Source organism: Mobula hypostoma, chromosome 29 (assembly GCF_963921235.1).
Source record: "Mobula hypostoma chromosome 29, sMobHyp1.1, whole genome shotgun sequence".
In the NCBI taxonomy this organism is placed as follows: domain Eukaryota; kingdom Metazoa; phylum Chordata; class Chondrichthyes; order Myliobatiformes; family Myliobatidae; genus Mobula; species Mobula hypostoma.
In genome coordinates, this window is record NC_086125.1 from 23,634,110 (window position 1) to 23,653,852 (window position 19,743).

Here is a 19,743-nt window from a genome sequence, read left to right on the forward strand (position 1 = left end):
CAAGTCCCTTTGCACATCAGATTTTTGAATTTTCTCTCCATTTGGGAAATAGTCTACCTTTTTTATTTCTACCAAATTGCATGATCATACACTTGCCGACACTGTATTCCATCTGTCACAACTTTGCCCATTCTCTTAATCCAAGTTCTTCTGTAGTGCCTCGACTTCTGCAAAAATACCTGCCCCTCCACCTACCTTCATATTTAGTCCGTAAGCTTTGCAACAAAGCCATCAATTACATCATCGACATACAACATATATAGAAGCTGTCTCAACACAGACCCCTGTGGACTTCACTGGTCACTGACAGCCAGCTAGAAAAGTCTCCCTTTATTCCCACTTGTTGCCTTCTACTAATTAGCCACTGCTTTATCCATGCAAGTGGCTTTTCTGTAATACCATGGACTCTTAATAAGCAGCCTCGTGTGGCACCTTGTCAAAGGCCTTCTGAAAATCCAAGTGCACAACATTACCTGATTCTCCTTTGTCTATCCTGCTTGTTATTTCTTCAAAGAATTCCAGCAGATTTGTCAGGCAAGACTTTTCCTCGAGGAACCATGCTGACTACAATCTGTTTTATCATGTGCCCCCCAAGTACCCTGAAAACACATCCTTAACAATTGACTCCAACATCTTCCCAGCTACTGAGGTCAGACAAACTGGTCTATCATTTCCTTCCTTCTGCCTCTCTCCCTTCTTGAAGAGTGGAATAATGTTTGCAATTTTCCAGTTCTCTGGAACCATCCCAGAATCTTCAAAGATTGTTACTAATGCCTCCACATTTCAGCTATCTCTTTCAGAACCCTGGGATGTAGATGACTTAGATACCTGCAGACCTTTCAGTTTCCCCAAGAACTTTCTTCCTCGTAATGGCAAATTCACTTACTTCTGACACTGACACTCTGGAGCTTCCACCGTATTGCTAGTGCCTTCCACAGTGAAAACTGATGGAAAGTACTTATTCAGTTCATCTGCCAGTTCCTTGTCCCTCATTACTTTTCTCCAGCATCGTTTCCCAGTGGTCCAATATCCACTCTCTCCTCTCTTTTACACTTTGTATCTGAAGGAACTACTTTGTTTGACAGAGCTCATGTGGACCAGAAGACAAAGTGATAGTGAAGCTTTGCCCTTGGGGAGTCTTGTGAATTCCTGAGACCCTGAAGGTGATGCTGTTGGAGTTTAGCTATCTGTTGCTTAGCTCCCGGTAGGGTCATTCGTAGTGGTAAGGTCAAGGAGGAGGGTCCAGATAAAGACCTTTCCAGCCCAAGACCGCAGTGATGGAAGTGATAGCGTATCACAGAAGTCAGCAAAGGCAGAGGTAGACTGCAGTAGTGAGGGTCCCCAGTTCCCCGGTCTTCCTCCATTCCATTCCAGTGGACCCTGATCCAATGTGGTGGTTGCCTATGTATCAGCCTCCTCACATTAAACAAAGCTCTCCATTAAGGAAATCCACTCCGACATCATGGATTAAATTCTGTGGCAGTCGGCATGTGGCGAAGGGGGTAGAATGTGCACTATATGTCGATCCTGGACTGGTCGCCTTCTGCTACTTGAAGACCCACTAATAGACAACCCCTTGGGAGAACATCATATTCGACTTGTGTGATCCCACGTTTTGGCTCTATTTAGACTGTAGTAGATTTAGTTCATAATTGCAATTGTGTGGCTGTTGAGTTTTAATTAAATCTTTTTCTTCTAAAGTATGTTACCACTTAGTCTTAACACAAGAAAAGCTAAGGATGGCATAACGCCCAGAAAGAGTAGACATGGAGAGGATATTTCCTATAATTGGGCAATCTTGGACCATAGGGCACAGCGTGAGAATATAAAGATGTCCCTTCAAAACAGAAATGAGGAAATTCTGTAGCCTGATGGTAGTGAATCTGTGAAATTCATTGTCATAGATGGCTTTGGAGCCAAGTCTTTTGGGTATAATTAAAGTGGAGGTTGATAGCTCCTTGATTAGTAAGGGAGTCAAAAGATTACAGAGAAATCACTGGAGAATGGGATTGAAAGTGAAATAAATAAGCCAGCCATGAGAGAATGGCAGAACAGACTCAACTGGCCAACTGGCCGAGATCTGCCCCCAATGTCTTATGGTCTTAATGTATTGGATTAATTTTATATTAGACAGCACTGTTTGTGTGAGGTCTTTGATTCCTGACTGTCAGTGTGCTAGTGGAGCATTAAACTATGGCAAAAAAATATGCAGAAGAGCTTGACTTCTGTCTTATTTCTGCAGCTTGTTCAGAAAATTGTTAGTTGGAAATTCAGCTTCAGATCCTTTGCATTTAGTTCTTGAGAATGTTTAATTTTGAGCAACATTATTGAAGTGAATGGCTATTTTTCCCTGCTTTTGATCATTTTGGAATTCTTGCCTGAGTTCCATAGGATGTTAAATATGAGTTTTAAATTGCTTTAGTAGAGTTGTTGTATTTTTTCAGTATTTTATCTTGCTGTGAGTAGCCTGAAGATGTAAGGTTGGTTTTATTTGTCACATGCACGTTGAAACTACGGTGAAATGTGTTTTGTATCTACGATTAAGATTATCTGAGCGTTGTGCTGAGCAGCCAACAAGTTTTTCCATGCTTCCAGTGCCAACATAGCATACCCACACTCACTAACGCTAAACATACTTTAAAATATGGGAGGAAATTGGAACACCCAAAGGAAATCCATGGGGTCAAGGGAGAAGATACAAATTCCTTGCAGACAGTGGCGCAGTCAAATTTCGATGGTGATTGCTGGCAATGTAAATTGATTGCACTAACCACTACAATACTGTGCCGCACTGGCTGACTATATTTTCACTGCTGGCTGTTGATTTTAAGCAATCAGTGTTATTACATTAAAATATTGATGGAGTTTAGAATGTGGTCCTGAGCTTTAAAACCTCCAGGAAGCAGAAGTTTTAAAGCTGTAATATAAACAGCAGATGTTGGAAATATTTGACAGGTTTTAAGCACCATCTGTGGAAAGAAACACAGTTAGCCTTCTAGATTGAAGATCCCTTCATCAGAAGTAAGTCATCTCTGACAAAAGGTCTTAACCTACAGCTTTCTCTGTTTCTCCTTCCACAGGTGCTGCCTGACATGCTGCGTGTTTCCAACCATTTTCTGATTTTTAGTTCAGGTTTCCAGCATCTGCAGTTTTTTAATTGATTTAGCAAATGTGCAATTATAAACGGTTTGTTGGAGATGGGTGTATGGAGTCAACTTTCTCAATAACAAGCGTAATATAAACAGTACGTATATGGAAGATTAAGTAAGATGGAGTTACTTTTTAACCAATTTGTTCTACTTTGATTTTAAAGATTTGAGAAAATGGCAGATGATTGTAAAAAAAATATTGAGATCCTGAAGCAGGCCCATGCACAGGGCTGCCCATTACCCAGATACCACCAAGAAGAAAGGACCTTCCAAGTGGTCAAGTGAGTAGCGGCGTCAAGAGATGTGCAAAAGGTTTGAAAATAACTTAGTTGTAGGATTCATGAGCCTCTGCCTTTGTAAATTGCTTTGAACATTATTTTGGAATAATTATTTTTAAGTAATATAAAAATGAAAAAGTCACTTATATTGACTTGTAGGATGCCCAAAAGCTGCGACTAAATATGCTTGAATTGTCTCTTGTATTCATGCAGCCATCATCATTTCTTTTTCTTCCCTCTTACCTTGCGAAAGGAGACTGAATAACATATTTCTGATGTGTAAACAATGTGCTAGAACTTGATTAGTGTAAGGTAGGTTCATATCCATTTTGAGTGCATTGCCCTGGTGGTTGTATTGCTGGTTTTGTCTTGCCAGTCATGAACAGAAGTTCCACAATAGTGATTAGGGAATCGAAATTCGGAGAAATAAATCTGGAGGGGGGAGAAAAACAGAAATAGTGACCAGAAGATTGTTAGGACAAGTCTAGGTCTGTTCAGTCATGTTTATCATCCACCATTGTTGCTTCATCTGTTCTGCTTGTGACTCCACTGCTGCTCCCGTGACTCCTTTCTGCAATGACTTGGCAATTCACTTCAATGCATAATGAACTATAAATGTCCTTGGCAGCATCCTCAATGTCCAAGGAACAATTAATTAAAAACATAGCAGGACAGCTCTGCATGGAAAAATCCAGAAGTAGTTAAGAGATGCTGTCATTGCCAATAATAAAGTAACACCCCAGAACATATGCACTCTTACAACTCAAACATATTTTATTTACTTGTGCACAAGAACAGCATGGCCCCTTCACTGTTATGAAGCCAGGACAGAAAACTGCTATTTTTTATATACGGAATTGGCTGATCAGTTATGGATATTGACCATTTGGTAAATTGTATATGTTTCAATTCCTTACTGGCAAGATCAATCGCCATTCACGAGAGATGTTAAAAGTCAATAGGAATGACAAGCTGGCAACTGATGATTCTTTGAAGTTAGTAAAGCAAATGTTCTTAGTTGTTGGGTGTATTTCACATCCTTCCATTATTCCTATCTCATCTGTCTCTGGCACCCACTATTGTGTAAAGGGAAGCTATGTTCTTTTAGGCTTTTACACACTGCCACTTGTATTCTCACTGACCTTGTCTGCAGTAAGCAAGGTTGGATCCGGTGATCTCACTTCAGGGGTCTCACTTGACCACAACTGGCCTAGGCTATTCTTGCCTGGATGTTGTCTCTTACCCTTGCCTTACTGCAACGTCCACAATACAAAGTAGCACATTGACTTCCATTATCCAACATGTACCTCTTTATAACTTTCAATATGCTTGACGTTTAGAAACAGGGATTTTAAAAAATTACAGATGCATAAGGTCTTGGTAAGGCTACACCTGGAGTAACATGTACATGTTAACATGTAACATTTACATTCCGGCGCAAAACGTCGACTCATCGTTTCTAACTGATGCTGCCCGACCTGCTGAGTTCATCCAGTGTACTGAAAGTGTTGCTTTGATCACAGCATCTGCAGATTATTTTATGCTTACGTAACATGTACAGTTTTGTCCTCCTTGCATAAGAAAGGATGTTGAAACATAGAAGGTAATCTGAAGGAGATTCACCAGTCTAATCCCTGGGTTGAGAACATTGTCTTGACTGGAGAAGCTAAACTATTAATTGTTTGAAAAGAATGAGAGGTGACCTTATTGAAATGCAAGATCCTAAAGGGACTTGCTTGAGATATTTTCACCAGTGGAAGAATCTTGAATACAGTAAACAACTGATCATTTAACGTGAGTGTCAGACTCAGGTTTATTATCACTGACGTGCGTTGTGAAATTTGTTGTTTGGTGACAGCAGTAAAGTGCAATTATATAATAAATTGTAGTCCTATACCTTCTCACATGGGGGTGATGAATTTCTGCTATTTTTCCCAGAGTGTTGTGGAGGCTAGATCATTAAGCATAAAGTGGAGGTAGGTGATTTTGTTTTTGAAAGATTGAGGACTATAGAGATCTAACACAGAAAGGAGCTGAGGCCTAAGGTAGATCAGCCATGATCTTACTGAATAGTAGGGTAGACTTAAGGGGCTAAGTGGCCCACTCCTATTTTCTTTTCTTCTATGATGCTAATGTAGTCCACTGATTGGTTTTAATCTCTGTAAAAATGTTAGTCTCTATGTAAATATATAATTACTTGCAGAAACTCTCAAATTCTCAGACACTATTTACATGTATGTTATGTGAGTAACGATTCTGTGCATAGACACTACCTTTGACAAGTAATTCATTGTTTGAAAATTGTCCTGAGACACTGAAAGTGTCAATAGATATTGAAGTACATTGTTGACCATCAGAATAAATGAGTAATCAGTTGCACTCCATCAATGGAAAGATTGTTGAGGAGGGAAATGAACTAGGACATCTTGTCCTCATTCAGCTAGCATCTTGAGACTGTTAGCAATACTCTTGAAATGGGACAGTGGGGCAACACACAAAGTGCTGGAGGAAGCATGTGGTTGTGTGACAGTCAGAGGGGGGGGAAGCGAAGGTGAGCAGACAGGTAGTGCAGAGCACCCCTGTAGCCATTCCCCTGAATAATAAGTTTACCGTCATAAATACTGCTAGCGGGGACAACCGACCAGGTGTGAGCCACGGTGGCAGGGCCTCTGGCACTGAGTCTGACCCTGTGGTGCAGAAGGGTGGGACGGAGAAGAGGAGAGCTGTTGTCACTGGAGACTCTACGGTCAGGGGAGCAGACAGGAGATTTTGTGGACGTGAGAAGGACACCCGCATGGTTTGTTGCCTCCCGGGTGCCAGGGTCTGGGATGTCTCTGACCGGGTGCACGACATCCTGGTACGAGAGGGAAAGCAACCAGAAGTTGTGATACATGTTGGCACCGACGACATAGACAGGAAGAGGGATCAGGTACTGAAGTGTGAGTTTCGGGAACTAGGTAGAAGGCTGAAGAACAGGACCTCAAGGGTGGCATTCTCAGGATTGCTGCCATTGCTACATGAAAGTGATGGTAAGAATTGGAGGTGATGGCAGTTGAATGCGTGGTTGAAGAGTTGGTGCAGGGGGCAGGGTTTTAGATTTTTGGATCATTGGGATCTATTCTGGGGAAGGTGGGACCTGTACAGATTGGATGGGTTGCACCTGAACTCGAGGGGGAGCAATATCCTTGCAGGTAGGTTTGCTAGCATGGTTCGGGAGGGTTTAAACTAATTTGTAAGGGGGATGGGACCCGGAGCAATAGAGCAGTGGAAGAAATGCATGTAGTAAAGCCAGATCTAGCATACAGAGAAGCTTTGAGGAAAGAGAAGCAGAATAAAGGGTGTAGAGGTAGTAAGATAGAAGGGCTAAAGTGCGTGTACTTCAATGCAAGAAGCATCAGGAACAAAGGTGATGAACTGAGAGCTTGGATACATACATGGAATTATGAAGTAGTGGCCATTACAGAGACCTGGCTGGCACCAGGGCAGGAATGGATTCTCAATATTCGTGGATTTCAGTGCTTTAAAAGAGATAGAGAGGGGGGGAAGGGGGAGGAGGGGTGGTATTACTGGTCAGGGATACTAGTACAGCTACAGAAAGGGTGGGTAATGTAGCAGGATCCTCTTTTGAGTCAGTATGGGTGGAAGTCAGGAACAGGAAGGGAGCAGTTACTCTATTGGGAGTATTCTATAGGCCCCCTGGTAGCAGCAGAGATACCAAGGAGCAGATTGGTAGGTGGATTTTCGAAAGGTGCTAAAATAACAGGGTTGTTATCATGGGTGACTTTAACTTCCCTAATATTGATTGGCACCTGATTAGTTCCAAGGGTTTGGATGGGGCAGAGTTTAAGTGTGTCCAGGACGGATTCCTGTCACAGTATGTTGACAGGCCGACTGGGGGGAATGCCATACTAGATCTAGTATTGGTAACAAACCGAGACAGGTCACAGATCTCTCAGTAGGTGAGCTTCTGGGGGACAGTGACCACCGCTCCCTGACCTTTAGCATTATCATGGAAAAGGACAGAATCAGAGAGGACAGGAAAATTTTTAATTGGGGAAGGGCAAATTATGAGGCTATAAGACTAGAACTTGCGGGTGTGAATTGGGATGATGTTTTTGCAGGGAAATGTACTATGGACATGTGGTCGATGTTTAGGGATCTCTTGCAGGATGTTAGGGATAAATTTGTCCCGATGAGGAAGATAAAGAATGGTAGGGTGAAGGAACCATGGGTGACAAGTGAGGTGGAAAATCTAGTCAGGTGGAAGAAGGCAGCATACATGAGGTTTAGGAAGCAAGGATCAGATGGATCTATTGAGGAATATAAGGAGCTTAAGAAGGGGCTGAGGAGAGCAAGAAGGGGGCATGAGAAGGCCTTGGCAAGTAGGGTAAAGGAAAACCCCCAAGGCATTCTTCAGTTATGTGAAGAACAAAAGGTTGACAGGAGTGAAGGTAGGACCGATTAGAGATAAAGGTGGGAAGATGTGCCCGGAGGCTGTGGAAGTGAGCGAGGTCCTCAATGAATACTTCCATTTGGTATTCACCACTGAGAGGGAACTTGATGACGGTGTGCACTATATGAATGAGGTTGATGTTCTGGAGCATGTTGATATTAAGGGAGAGGAGGTGTTGGGAGTTGTTAAAATACATTAGGATGGATAAGTCCCCGGGCCCTGACGGAATATACCCCAGGCTGCTCCACGTGGTGAGGGAAGAGATTGCTGAGCCTCTGGCTAGGATCTTTATGTCCTCGCTTTCCTCGGGAATGGTACCAGAGGATTGGAGGGAGGCGAATGTTGTCCCTTTGTTCAAAAGAGGTAGTAGGGATATTCTGGGTCATTATAGACCAGTGAGCCTTGCGTCTGTGGTGGGAAAGCTGTTGGAAGAGGTTCTTAGAGATAGGATCTGTGGGCATTTAGATCATGGTCTGATCAGGGACAGTCAGCATGGCTTTGTGAAGGGCTGATCGTGTCTAACAAGCCTGATAGAGTTCTTTGAGGAGGTGACCTGGCACATAGATGAAGGTAGTGCAGCGGATGTGATCTATATGGATTTTCGTAAGGCACTTGACAAGGTTCCACACGGTAGATTTGTTCAGAAAGTCAGAAGGCATGGGATCCAGGGAAGATTGGCCAGGTGGATTCAGAATTGGCTTGCCTGCAGAAGGCACAGGGTCGTGGTGGAGTGAGTACATTCGGATTGGAGGGTTGTGACTAGTGGTGTCCCATGGATCGGTTCTGGGACCTCTACTTTTCGTGATTTTTATTAACGACCTGGATGTGGGGGTAGAAGGGTGGGTTGGCAAGTTTGCAGACGACACAAAGGTTGGTGGTGTTGTGGATAGTGTAGAGGATTGTCGAAGGTTGCAGAGGGACATTGATAGGATGCAGAAGTGGGCTGAGAAGTGGCAGATGGAGTTCAACCCGCAGAAGTGTGAGGTGGTACACTTTTTGGAAGGACAAACTCCAAGGCAGAGTACAAAGTAAATGGCAGGATACTTGGTAGTCTGGAGGAGCAGAGGGATCTGGGGGTACGTGTCCACAGATCCCTGAAAGTTGCCTCAGGTAGATAGGGTAGTTAAGAAAGCTTATGAGGTGTTAGCTTACATAAGTGGAGGGATAGAGTTTAAGAGTCGCGAAGGAATGATGCAACTCTATAAAACTCTGGTTAGGCTACACTTGGAGTACTGTGTCCAGTTCTGGTCGCCTCACTATAGGAAGGATGTGGAAGCATTGGAAAGGGTACAGAGGAGATTTACCAGGATGCTGCCTGGTTTAAAGAGTATGGATTATGATCAGCGATTAAGGGAGCTAGGGCTTTACTGTTTGGAGAGAAGGAGGATGAGAGGAGATATGATAGCGGTATACAAGATATTAAGAGGAATAGATAGAGTGGATAGCCAGAGCCTGTTCCCCAGGGCGCCACTGCTCAATATAAGAGGACATGGTTTTAAGGTAAGGGGTGGGAAGTTCAAGGGGGCTATTAGAGGAAGGTTTTTTACTCAGAGAGTGATTGGTGCGTGGAATGCACTGCCTGAGTCAGTGGTGGAGGCAGATACACTAATAAAATTTAAGAGACTATTAGACAGGTACATGGAGTAATTTAAGGTGGGAAGTTATATGGGAGGCGGGGTTTGAGGGTCGGCACAACGTTGTAGGCCGAAGGGCCTGTACTGTGCTGTACTATTCTATATTCATTTCACTCAGCAGGCCAGGCAGCATCTGTGAAAAATAATACAGTCAACTTTTCGAGCCAGCACCCGTTAGTAGTTCTGCAGAAGGGCCTCCGCCTTAAACGTAAACTGTCTCTTTTCCATAGATGCTGCCTGGCCTGTCGAGCTCCTCCAGTGTTTTTTGTGTGTGTGTTGTTTGGATTTCCAGCATCTGCAGATTTTCTTTTGTCTGGGACTGTGGGGCCTCTGATTGGCAGAAAACTGCAAGGGATTTTGTTTACCCACGCTGGGATAACAACCTGAATACACAATCTTTTCCTGATATGGGTCCAGCGTTTGTACCCTTAATCCTTGGTTTAATCTACTGTTTTCTTGTCTGTTTCTGCTTTCTCTCAGGATATTTCCTGACCTGTCAAGCAGTGACTTGGTCCTCTTTATCGTTAAAGGAATCAACCTGCCTCCTCCACCAGGTAATGCCATTAGCCTATTAGTTTATTAACTCTAACCTATCTGGTCATGAGAGCAGCATGATGAAAACAGTGCAGCTTGTGCTCGCGTTTGATGTTAGATGCGGGAAAGTATCAAGCTAAGCTCACATTGAGAGCAAGATGGAAAATGTAGCTGGAAACACTGTCACACTGGCCAGTTAACTGGAGGTCTTCTGAATAATAATCGCCCAATCTATCTTTGGTTTCCCTATGTAGAAGAGAGCATATCATGAGGAATGAATAGAGCACACTAAATTGTCAGAGCTGCAAATAAATTGCACTTCACATAGGAAATGTTTGGGGGCTCTTGAAGGTCGGAATATAGAACAGAACAGTATAGCACAGTACAACGACTACATTGTGTCAACCTTTTATAGAACATAGAATAGTACGGCACAGGCCCTTCGGTCCACAATGTTGTGCTGACCCTCAAACCCTGCCTCCCATATACCCCCCCCGCCTTAAATTCCTCCATACACCTGTCTAGTAGTCTCTTAAATTTCACTGGTGTATCTTAACTCCACCACTGACTCTGACAGTGCATTCCAGGCACTAACCACTCTTTGAGTAAAAACTTTCCTCTAATATCCGCCTTGAACTTCCCACTCCTTACCTTAAAGCCATGTCCTCTTGTATTGAGCAGTGGTGCCCAGGGGAAGAAATGCTGACTGTCCACTCTATCTATTCCTCTTAGTAGCCTGTATACCTCTATCATGTCTCCTGTCATCCTCCTTCTCTCCAAACAGTAAAGCCCTAGCTCCCTTAATCTCTGATCATAATCCATGCTCCCTAAACCAGGCATCATCCTGGTAAATCTCCTCTGTACCCTTTTCAATGCTTCCACATCCTTCCTATAGTGAGGTGATCAGAACTGGACACAGTACTCCAAGTGTGGCTGACACCCCATAAGCTTTCTTAACTACCCTATCTACCTGTGAGGCAACTTTCAGGGATTTGTGGATATGTACCCCCAGATCCCTCTGCTCCTCCACACTACCAAGTATCCTGCCATTTACTTTGTACTCTGCCTTGGAGATTGTCCTTCCAAAGTATTCCACCTCATACTTCTCCGGGTTGAACTCCACCTGCCACTTCTCAGCCCACTTCTGCATCCTATCAATGTCTCTCTGCAATCTTCGACAATCCTCTACACTATCCACACCACCACCAACCTTTGTGTCGTCTGCAAACTTGCCTACCCCCCACATCCAGGTCGTTAATAAAAATCATGAAAAGTAGAGGTTCCAGAACCGATCCTTTTGGGACACCACTAGTCACAACCCTCCAATCCCAATGTATTCCCTCCACCACGACCCTCTGCCTTCTGCAGTCAAGCCAATTCTGAATCTACCTTCAAAGTTGCTGGTGAACACAGCAGGCCAGGCAGCATCTCTATGAAGAGGTGCAGTCAACGTTTTGGGCCGAGACCCTTCGTTGGCCCGAAATGTCGACTGTACCTCTTCCTAGAGATGCTGCCTGGCCTGCTGCGTTCACCAGCAACTTTGATGTGTGTTGCTTGAATTTCCAGCATCTGCAGAATTCCTCGTGTTTCTGAATTCACCTTGTTAAATGACTTACTAAAATCCATGTAGATCACATCCACTGCACTACCCTCATCTATATGCCTGGTCACCTCCTCAAAGAACTCTATCAGGCTTGTTAGACACCATCTGCCCTTCACAAAGCCATGCTGACTGTCCTTGATCAGACCATGATTCCCTAAATGCCCATAGATCCTATCTCTAAGAATCTTTTCCAACAGCTTTCCCACCACAGACGTAAGGCTCACTGGTCTATAATTACCCCGACTATCCCTACTTGCTTTTTTGAACAAGGGGACAACATTCGCCTCCCTCCAATCCTCTGATACCATTCCCGAGGAAAGGGAGGACATAAAGATCCTAGCCAGAGGCTCAGCAATCTCTTCCCTCATCACGTGGAGCAGCCTGGGGAATATTCCGTCAGGGCCCGGGAACTTATCCGTCCTAATGTATTTTAACAACTCCCAACACCTCCTCTCCCTTAATATCAACATGCTCCAGAACATCAACCTCATTCATATAGTGCACACCGTCACCAAGTTCCTTCTCAGTGGTGAATACCAAATGGAAGTATTCATTGAGGACCTCGCTCACTTCCACAGCCTCCGGGCACATCTTCCCACCTTTATCTCTAATCGGTCCTACCTTCACTCCTGTCAACCTTTTGTTCTTCACATAATTGAAGAATGCCTTGGGGGTTTTCCTTTACCCTACTTGCCAAGGCCTTCTCATGCCCCCTTCTTGCTCTCCTCAGCCCCTTAAGCTCCTTTCTTGCTACCCTATATTCCTCAATAGACCCATCTGATCCTTGCTTCCTAAACCTCATGTATGTTGCCTTCTTCCACCTGACTAGATTTTCCACCTCACTTGTCACCCATGGTTCCTTCACCCTACCATTCTTTATCTTCCTCACCGGGACAAATTTATCCCTAACATCCTGCAAGAGATCTCTAAACATCGACCACATGTCCATAGTACATTTCCCTGCAAAAACATCATCCCAATTCACACCCGCAAGTTCTAGTCTTATAGCCTCATAATTTGCCCTTCCCCAATTAAAAATTTTCCTGTCCTCTCTGATTCTATCCTTTTCCATGATGATGCTGAAGGCCAGGGAGTGGTGGTCACTGTCCCCCAGAAGCTCACCCACTGAGAGATCTGTGACTTGACTCGATTCGTTACCAATACTAGATCTAGTATGGCATTCCCCCCAGTCGGCCTGTCAACATACTGTGACAGAAATCCGTCCTGGACACACTTAAACTCTGCCCCATCCAAACTCTTGGAACTAATCAGGTGCCAATCAATATTAGGGAAGTTAAAGTCACCCATGATAACAACCCTGTTATTTTAGCACCTTTCAAAAATCTGCCTCCCAATATGCTCCTCGGTATCTCGCTGCTACCAGGGGGCCTATAGAATACTCCCAATAGAGTAACTGCTCCCTTCCTGTTCCTGACTTCCACCCATACTGACTCAGAAGAGGATCCTGCTACATTACCCACCCTTTCTGTAGCTGTAATAGCATCCTTGACCAGTAATGCCACCCCTCCTCCCCCTTTTCCCCCTCTCTATCTCTTTTAAAGCACTGAAATCCAGGAATATTGAGAATCCATTCCTGCCCTGGTGCCAGCCAGGTCTCTGTAATGGCCACCACTACATAATTCCATGTATGTATCCAAGCTCTCAGTTCATCACCTTTGTTCCTGATGCTTCTTGCATTGATGTACACACACTTCAGCCCTTCTATCTTACTACCTTTTAACCCTTTATTTTGCTTCTCTTTCCTCAAAGCCTCTCTATATGTTAGATCTGGCTTTACTCCATGCACTTCTTTCGCTGTACTTATCGCTCCAGGTCCCATCCCCCTTGCAAATTAGTTTAAACCCTCCCGAACCATGCTAGCAAACCTACCCGCAAGGGTATTGCTCCCCCTCAAGTTCAGGTGCAAGGCCAATCTAACCCTTCCCTCCTGCATAGCTCCTTATTTTTCTTTCATGCATGTGCTTACAAAGAGTATCTTATTTGTCCCTAATCTATCTGCCTGTATCACCATCCCTGGCAGCACATTCCACACACCTATCACATTCCATGTGTTAGAAGATAAACCTACATCTGACAACCCCTGTACTTCCCTCCAATCACCTTAAAATTATGCCCTCCTATATTAGCCAGTTCTGACTGGGGGTGGGGGGGAAGCCGCTGGCTGGCTGTTCTGTCAATGCCTCTTTATCACCTTTTATACTTCTGTCCCCTCATCCTCCTTTGCTTCAAAGGGAAGGGCACTAACTTGCTTAACTTCTCCTTGGAAGATGTGCTTTCTGATCCAGTCAGCAGCATCCTGGTAAATCTTCTCTGCACACTCTTAAGCATAATGAGGCAACCAGAACTGAACACAGTTCTCCAAGTATGGTGTAACCAGAGTTTATAGAGCTGAAACATATCAAGCTTTACCTGGAATGTATTTGGGGGCCCTTGAAGATGGGAGGGGAGGTAAAAGAACAAGTGTGGTATATCCTGTTGTCACCAGCAGAGTGCTGTGGGAATCAAACCAGTCTGTTTTCTTGCAAGCTGATCTATGGAGACTAATGGTTGTTGATGTTACTAAGCATTGAAATCTGATTTATGCAATCCCAAACAGTCTCTGATTTTTTTTTAATGAAAACCTTTTTGAAATAATTCCTCTGAACTTGAGGAAAGATGAATAATTACACAATAGAGCTCATTTTCAAGCAGCTTTCCTTTAATAGAAAAAGAAGTATTGTTGAGGTGGGTTGATGGCATCTAGCTAGTGCCACTACCCTTTCATTGACATGATATGGGGCATCTCTTGTAACTTGGGAGGAGCAAAGACCTGTTCTTTGCTGAATGGCAGTGTGATATATAATGACCATTTCCTGTTCTGTACAGGTGTTGCATCAAATGATCTAGATGCCTTTGTCAAGTTTGAGTTTGCCTTCCCAAACACGGTAAGTAAGAACAGTGTTCAAGAACTGCACGTTGACCCAGCTGTGGGTGTGAATACTGGGCTAAGCCCCGGACACCAAAGAACAAAAATAGGATAAAAGGCCAGGTAACTCCAAGGGCTATAGATAAGGCATAGAAACAATGATGCTAGAGTGTCTAGAAATTAAAGTGTCCCTGTTTTAATATCCAGGGAAAATTAAGTTCCATTTCCAAATACCATTAAAATTTCTTTTTACCATGTTGTAAAAAGACCCAATGTACACAAAGTTCAAAGGCTTTTATTTCATTGAACTAAATGGATTGTCTTAATTAGAATGGGTACATTATTTCCACAATTATGAGATGCAGTGATCCATGCAGATAATCTCAAAACATAACTGCATTGAGGTAGTAGTGTAAGGGAAAAGCAATGACAATGCAGAATATAGTGTTACATTTACAGAGAAAGAGTGCAGGTAGACAATAAGGTGCAAGGTAAATTGTAAGGCTGTGAGTTAATATACAAGATGTCGTTCAAGCATCTTGTACAGGGGATAGAAGTATCTTTGAGCCTGGTGTTTAAGTTCTAAAGCATTCATATCTTCTGCTTGACATCAACGAGATAATGTCCAAGGTGGGAAGGGTTTTTGTTCATTGTCGATTTTCCGAGCCAACTGGGTATAGAAAGAGTCCATGGAGGGGAGGCTGAAACTGGGTATAGAAAGAGTCCATGGAGGGGAGGCTGCTTGTTTATGAGACTGGGCTGAGTTCACAACATGCCGTTTCTTACTGGCTTGCGCAGAGCAGTTGCCATACCAAGATGGGATGCTTTCTCTACTGCTATAGCAAAAATTGGTGAGGGGATATGTCACTGATGCGACCTTTTCTATTAAATATCATATTTTGCACTTTATATTGAAGTTAAGAGTTTTACATGAGTCAGGAAGAAAGGAGAATGAGTACTAATAGTAAAACCGTGAACAGAAAGGGAGAACAGTGAGAAGCAAGGGTGCACAGACTTAACTGATCTAATTGACTACAAATATCAATGCTTTTATTTAAAAATTCTTATTTGGGTAGCTTGATAAGCTTGTCCCTCCCTACTTCTGTCACGTCCTCTATCTCTGTTGTCGTCCAGTTCTGCCCTCATGAACAGGACAGATTCTTCACTCTACAAATGCTACCTGTAGTTTAAGTTCTGAACACTGGCACTCTTGCCCTAAACTGGACTGTTACTTTTTAAAGCAATTATTGAAACTTGTCCCTGACCTATCTGTGATTAAAAAATACTCTTTAGTGAAATACTGTGGAATATTGTTGCTGTTAAAATTGTTAAAAAAGCAGGTTGTTGGCTTAAATTTGATCCTAATTCATGTCCAGTCCTTATATACTTCCATCCCCCATCAGGAAGGTCTCAAAGCTCTACGCTTCTTTTTGGATTCCAGACCTAATCAGTTCCCCTCTACCACCACTCTGCTCCGTCTAGCGGAATTAGTCCTTACTCTTAATAATTTCTCCTTTGGCTCCTCCCATTTCCTCCAAACTAAAGGTGTAGCTATGGGCACCCGTATGGGTCCTAGCTATGCCTGCCTTTTTGTTGGGTTTGTGGAACAATCTATGTTCCGTGCCTATTCTGGTATCTGTCCCCCACTTTTCCTTCGCTACATCGACGACTGCATTGGCGCTGCTTCCTGCACGCATGCAGAACTCGTTGACTTTATTAACTTTGCCTCCAACTTTCACCCTGCCCTCAAGTTTACCTGGTCCATTTCCGACACCTCCCTCCCCTTTCTAGATCTTTCTGTCTCTGTCTCTGGAGACAGCTTATCCACTGATGTCTACTATAAGCCTACTGACTCTCACAGCTATCTGGACTATTCCTCTTCTCACCCTGTCTCTTGCAAAAACGCCATCCCCTTCTCGCAATTCCTCCGTCTCCGCCGCATCTGCTCTCAGGATGAGGCTTTTCATTCTAGGACGAGGGAGATGTCTTCCTTTTTTAAAGAAAGGGGCTTCCCTTCCTCCACTATCAACTCTGCTCTTAAACGCATCTCCCCCATTTCACGTACATCTGCTCTCACTCCATCCTCCCACCACCCCACTAGGAATAGGGTTCCCCTGGTCCTCACCTACCACCCCACCAGCCTCCGGGTCCAACATATTATTCTCCGTAACTTCCGCCACCTCCAACGGGATCCCACCACTAAGCACATCTTTCCCTCCCCCCCCCTCTGCATTCCGCAGGGATCACTCCCTACACAACTCCCTTGTCCATTCGTCCCCCCCATCCCTCCCCACTGATCTCCCTCCTGGCACTTATCCGTGTAAGCGGAACAAGTGCTACACATGCCCTTACACTTCCTCCCTTACCACCATTCAGGGCCCCAAACAGTCCTTCCAGGTGAGTCATCACTTCACCTGTGAGTCGACTGGGGTGATGTACTGCGTCCGGTGCTCCCGATGTGGCCTTTTATATATTGGTGAGACCCGACGCAGACTGGGAGACCGCTTTGCTGAACATCTATGCTCTGTCCGCCAGAGAAAGCAGGATCTCCCAGTAGCCACACATTTTAATTCCACATCCCATTCCCATTCTGACATGTCTATCCACGGCCTCCTCTACTGTAAAGATGAAGCCACACTCAGGTTGGAGGAACAACACCTTATATTCCGTCTGGGTAGCCTCCAACCTGATGGCATGAACATCGACTTCTCTAACTTCCGCTAAGGCCCCACCTCCCCCTCGTACCCCATCTGTTACTCATTTTTATGCACACATTCTTTCTCTCACTCTCCTTTTTCTCCCTCTGCCCCTCTGAATATACCTCTTGCCCATCCTCTGGGTCACCCCCACCCCCCTTGTCTTTCTTCCCGGACCTCCTGTCCCATGATCCTCTCGTATCCCCTTTTGCCTATCACCTGTCCAGCTCTCGGCTCTATCCCTCCCCCTCCTGTCTTCTCCTATCATTTTGGATCTCCCCCTCCCCCTCCAACTTTCAAATCCCTTACTCACTCTTCCTTCAGTTAGTCCTGACGAAGGGTCTCGGCCTGAAACGTCGACTGTACCTCTTCCTATAGATGCTGCTTGGCCTGCTGCGTTCACCAGCAACTTTGATGTATGTTCCTAATTCATATCTTTTTTTCCTGTATTTATTTACTCATGTAATTTGTGTTACACTTTTTCCAATTTTACTACCTCTTGTGCTTTTCTGAATCTCTTTACTGCTGTCGTCATGATGGTCACTCTGTTCATTTTGATAGGAAGAAGCACAGAAAGACAAAACCAATGTTGTGAAGAACACAAACTGTCCAGGTATGTGAAACAGGAGAGTAGTCACCGTTGTCCTTGTAGCTGTCATGTGGTCAGTTAATTGAGAGCTGCTGTTGTTTACACCCCACTTTGGAACTTTTACTTAAACAAAGCTGGCACAGCTATACTGAGGTAGCACCACATTCAGAAATGAGAATTGATGGAAATGATCCCATTTCATTATTGAATAAATAGTGTGAGGGAGTGGGCTGGGGAGAGAAATCAACAAATGGAATTTTATTGAGAGGTAATATAATTGGGAGGTACAGCATGGTAAATGGAACAATATTAACTGGTGTGGAACAACAGGAATGTGTGCACATTGTGCGCAAGCACATTCATGCTCATCTTTAAAAGAAGCAAATGGGTCAATGGCTTATGGGGAGCTTCTTTTGTTAGCTGAGACATAGAATATAAATTTAGGGAACTATTATCTACAGCATTGGTGGGTGAGAGGTGAACCAGGGACTTTGATTGAAACAAGGGATCTTGATGTGGGCATAGAGGTGGTATTTCCTGTTCTGGGAGAACCTTGAACAGGCATCACACTTCAAAATTAAATTGACTTCCAAAAAAACAGTTGCAGCAGCGTTTTTTCAAAGGGCTGTGGAAGGAGTGACTTTGAGTTCTTTGAGACAACAAGAGATGAGTGGGTAAAAGTGGTAGATAGAAATGGGGAACTGAGAATGTAATAAAAATAAACGTGACCTTATTAAAAACAGAGCAAATTTGAGTATCTGTTAATTCATATATTTGTTGACCTGTTACTTAGAACAGTAGCTGAATTTGCTGAGCAAGGGTATGGAACCTTGGTCAGAGTAACCGGGGTGATGAGAAGCAATCACCAAATGTGCGGCAGTAAAATGGAGTGTGATGTGAAGGATAGACAACCCATTGGTCACTCTGCTCTCTGCACTAACCCTGGACCTTACTGCCCTGTTTTGTTACAGGGGGCATTGGAAGCTCTTGACAATCTGGCCTGTTTGTCTTTGATCCCTGATTCCTACTGTGCAGCTTCTTACAATCACTTCTGTTTGCCTACTAGAATTCAAAGAAAAGTTTAAATTGAACATTAACCGAGAACATCGAGCATTTAAGCGGTTGGTACAGACCAAAGGAATTAAATTTGAAATACTTCATAAAGGGTATGAATTTACACTTTATTTGGTACTTTATTAATTATTGTCACATGTACAGAGATACTGTGAAAACCTTTTGTGTGTATTCACTTCAGATCCCATACTCAAGTAGACTGAGGTGATATAAAATGGACAAAAAACAATTCAGAATATGGTATTACAGTTACATAGAAATTGCAGTGGAGTTAGACAATTATGCAAGGGTTATTTCAGTAAATGGACTGTGGGGTCAATGTGTATCATGTTCATGAGCACAGGATGATAACGAACTTGCTGTGGCAAAGAGTAAAGGGTATAGTTTGAGCAACACACAAAATGTTGGAGGAACTCAGCTCGTCAGGCAGCATCTATGGAAGGGAGCAAACAGTCAACGTTTCAGGCCAAGTAAACCTGAAGCATCAGCTGCCTTTTCTCCCCCCTCTTCCATAGATTTCTCCAGCATTTTGTATACATGTGGGTGTGGTGCTCAAGATTTCTAGCATCAGCGGAATCTCTTGTGTTGAACAGTATAGTGTGATCTGGTGATTCATTTTTTTTCCCAAAGTCAGCCACTTGATGGCATGAGAGCCAAATGTTTCATGCAGTGACTGATTACTAAACTCTGGTAACTCTGCACATTTGGGACTTCGGTGCCAAATTTTCTTGATTATTGCATCTTATTTAAATTAATGTGCCATCATCCTCTAAGTGCACACTTGTTTTAGATATTTCAGAGCTGTAC

At 43.7% G+C, this 19,743-nt stretch overlaps 1 protein-coding gene across 3 annotated transcripts in view; it reads left to right on the forward strand.

Moving 5' to 3' along the window:
* The window catches only part of cc2d1a (coiled-coil and C2 domain containing 1A), a 135,295-nt gene that overhangs the window by 58,817 nt on the left and 56,735 nt on the right, over window positions 1-19,743 (forward strand). For all 3 annotated transcript variants that reach the window (XM_063035825.1, XM_063035827.1, XM_063035828.1), the window contains 5 exons: window positions 3,314-3,430; window positions 9,995-10,068; window positions 14,538-14,596; window positions 17,835-17,886; window positions 18,929-19,028. In XM_063035825.1, the coding sequence (XP_062891895.1) occupies window positions 3,314-3,430; window positions 9,995-10,068; window positions 14,538-14,596; window positions 17,835-17,886; window positions 18,929-19,028 (402 nt within the window). The remainder of the gene's footprint in view (window positions 1-3,313; window positions 3,431-9,994; window positions 10,069-14,537; window positions 14,597-17,834; window positions 17,887-18,928; window positions 19,029-19,743) is intronic.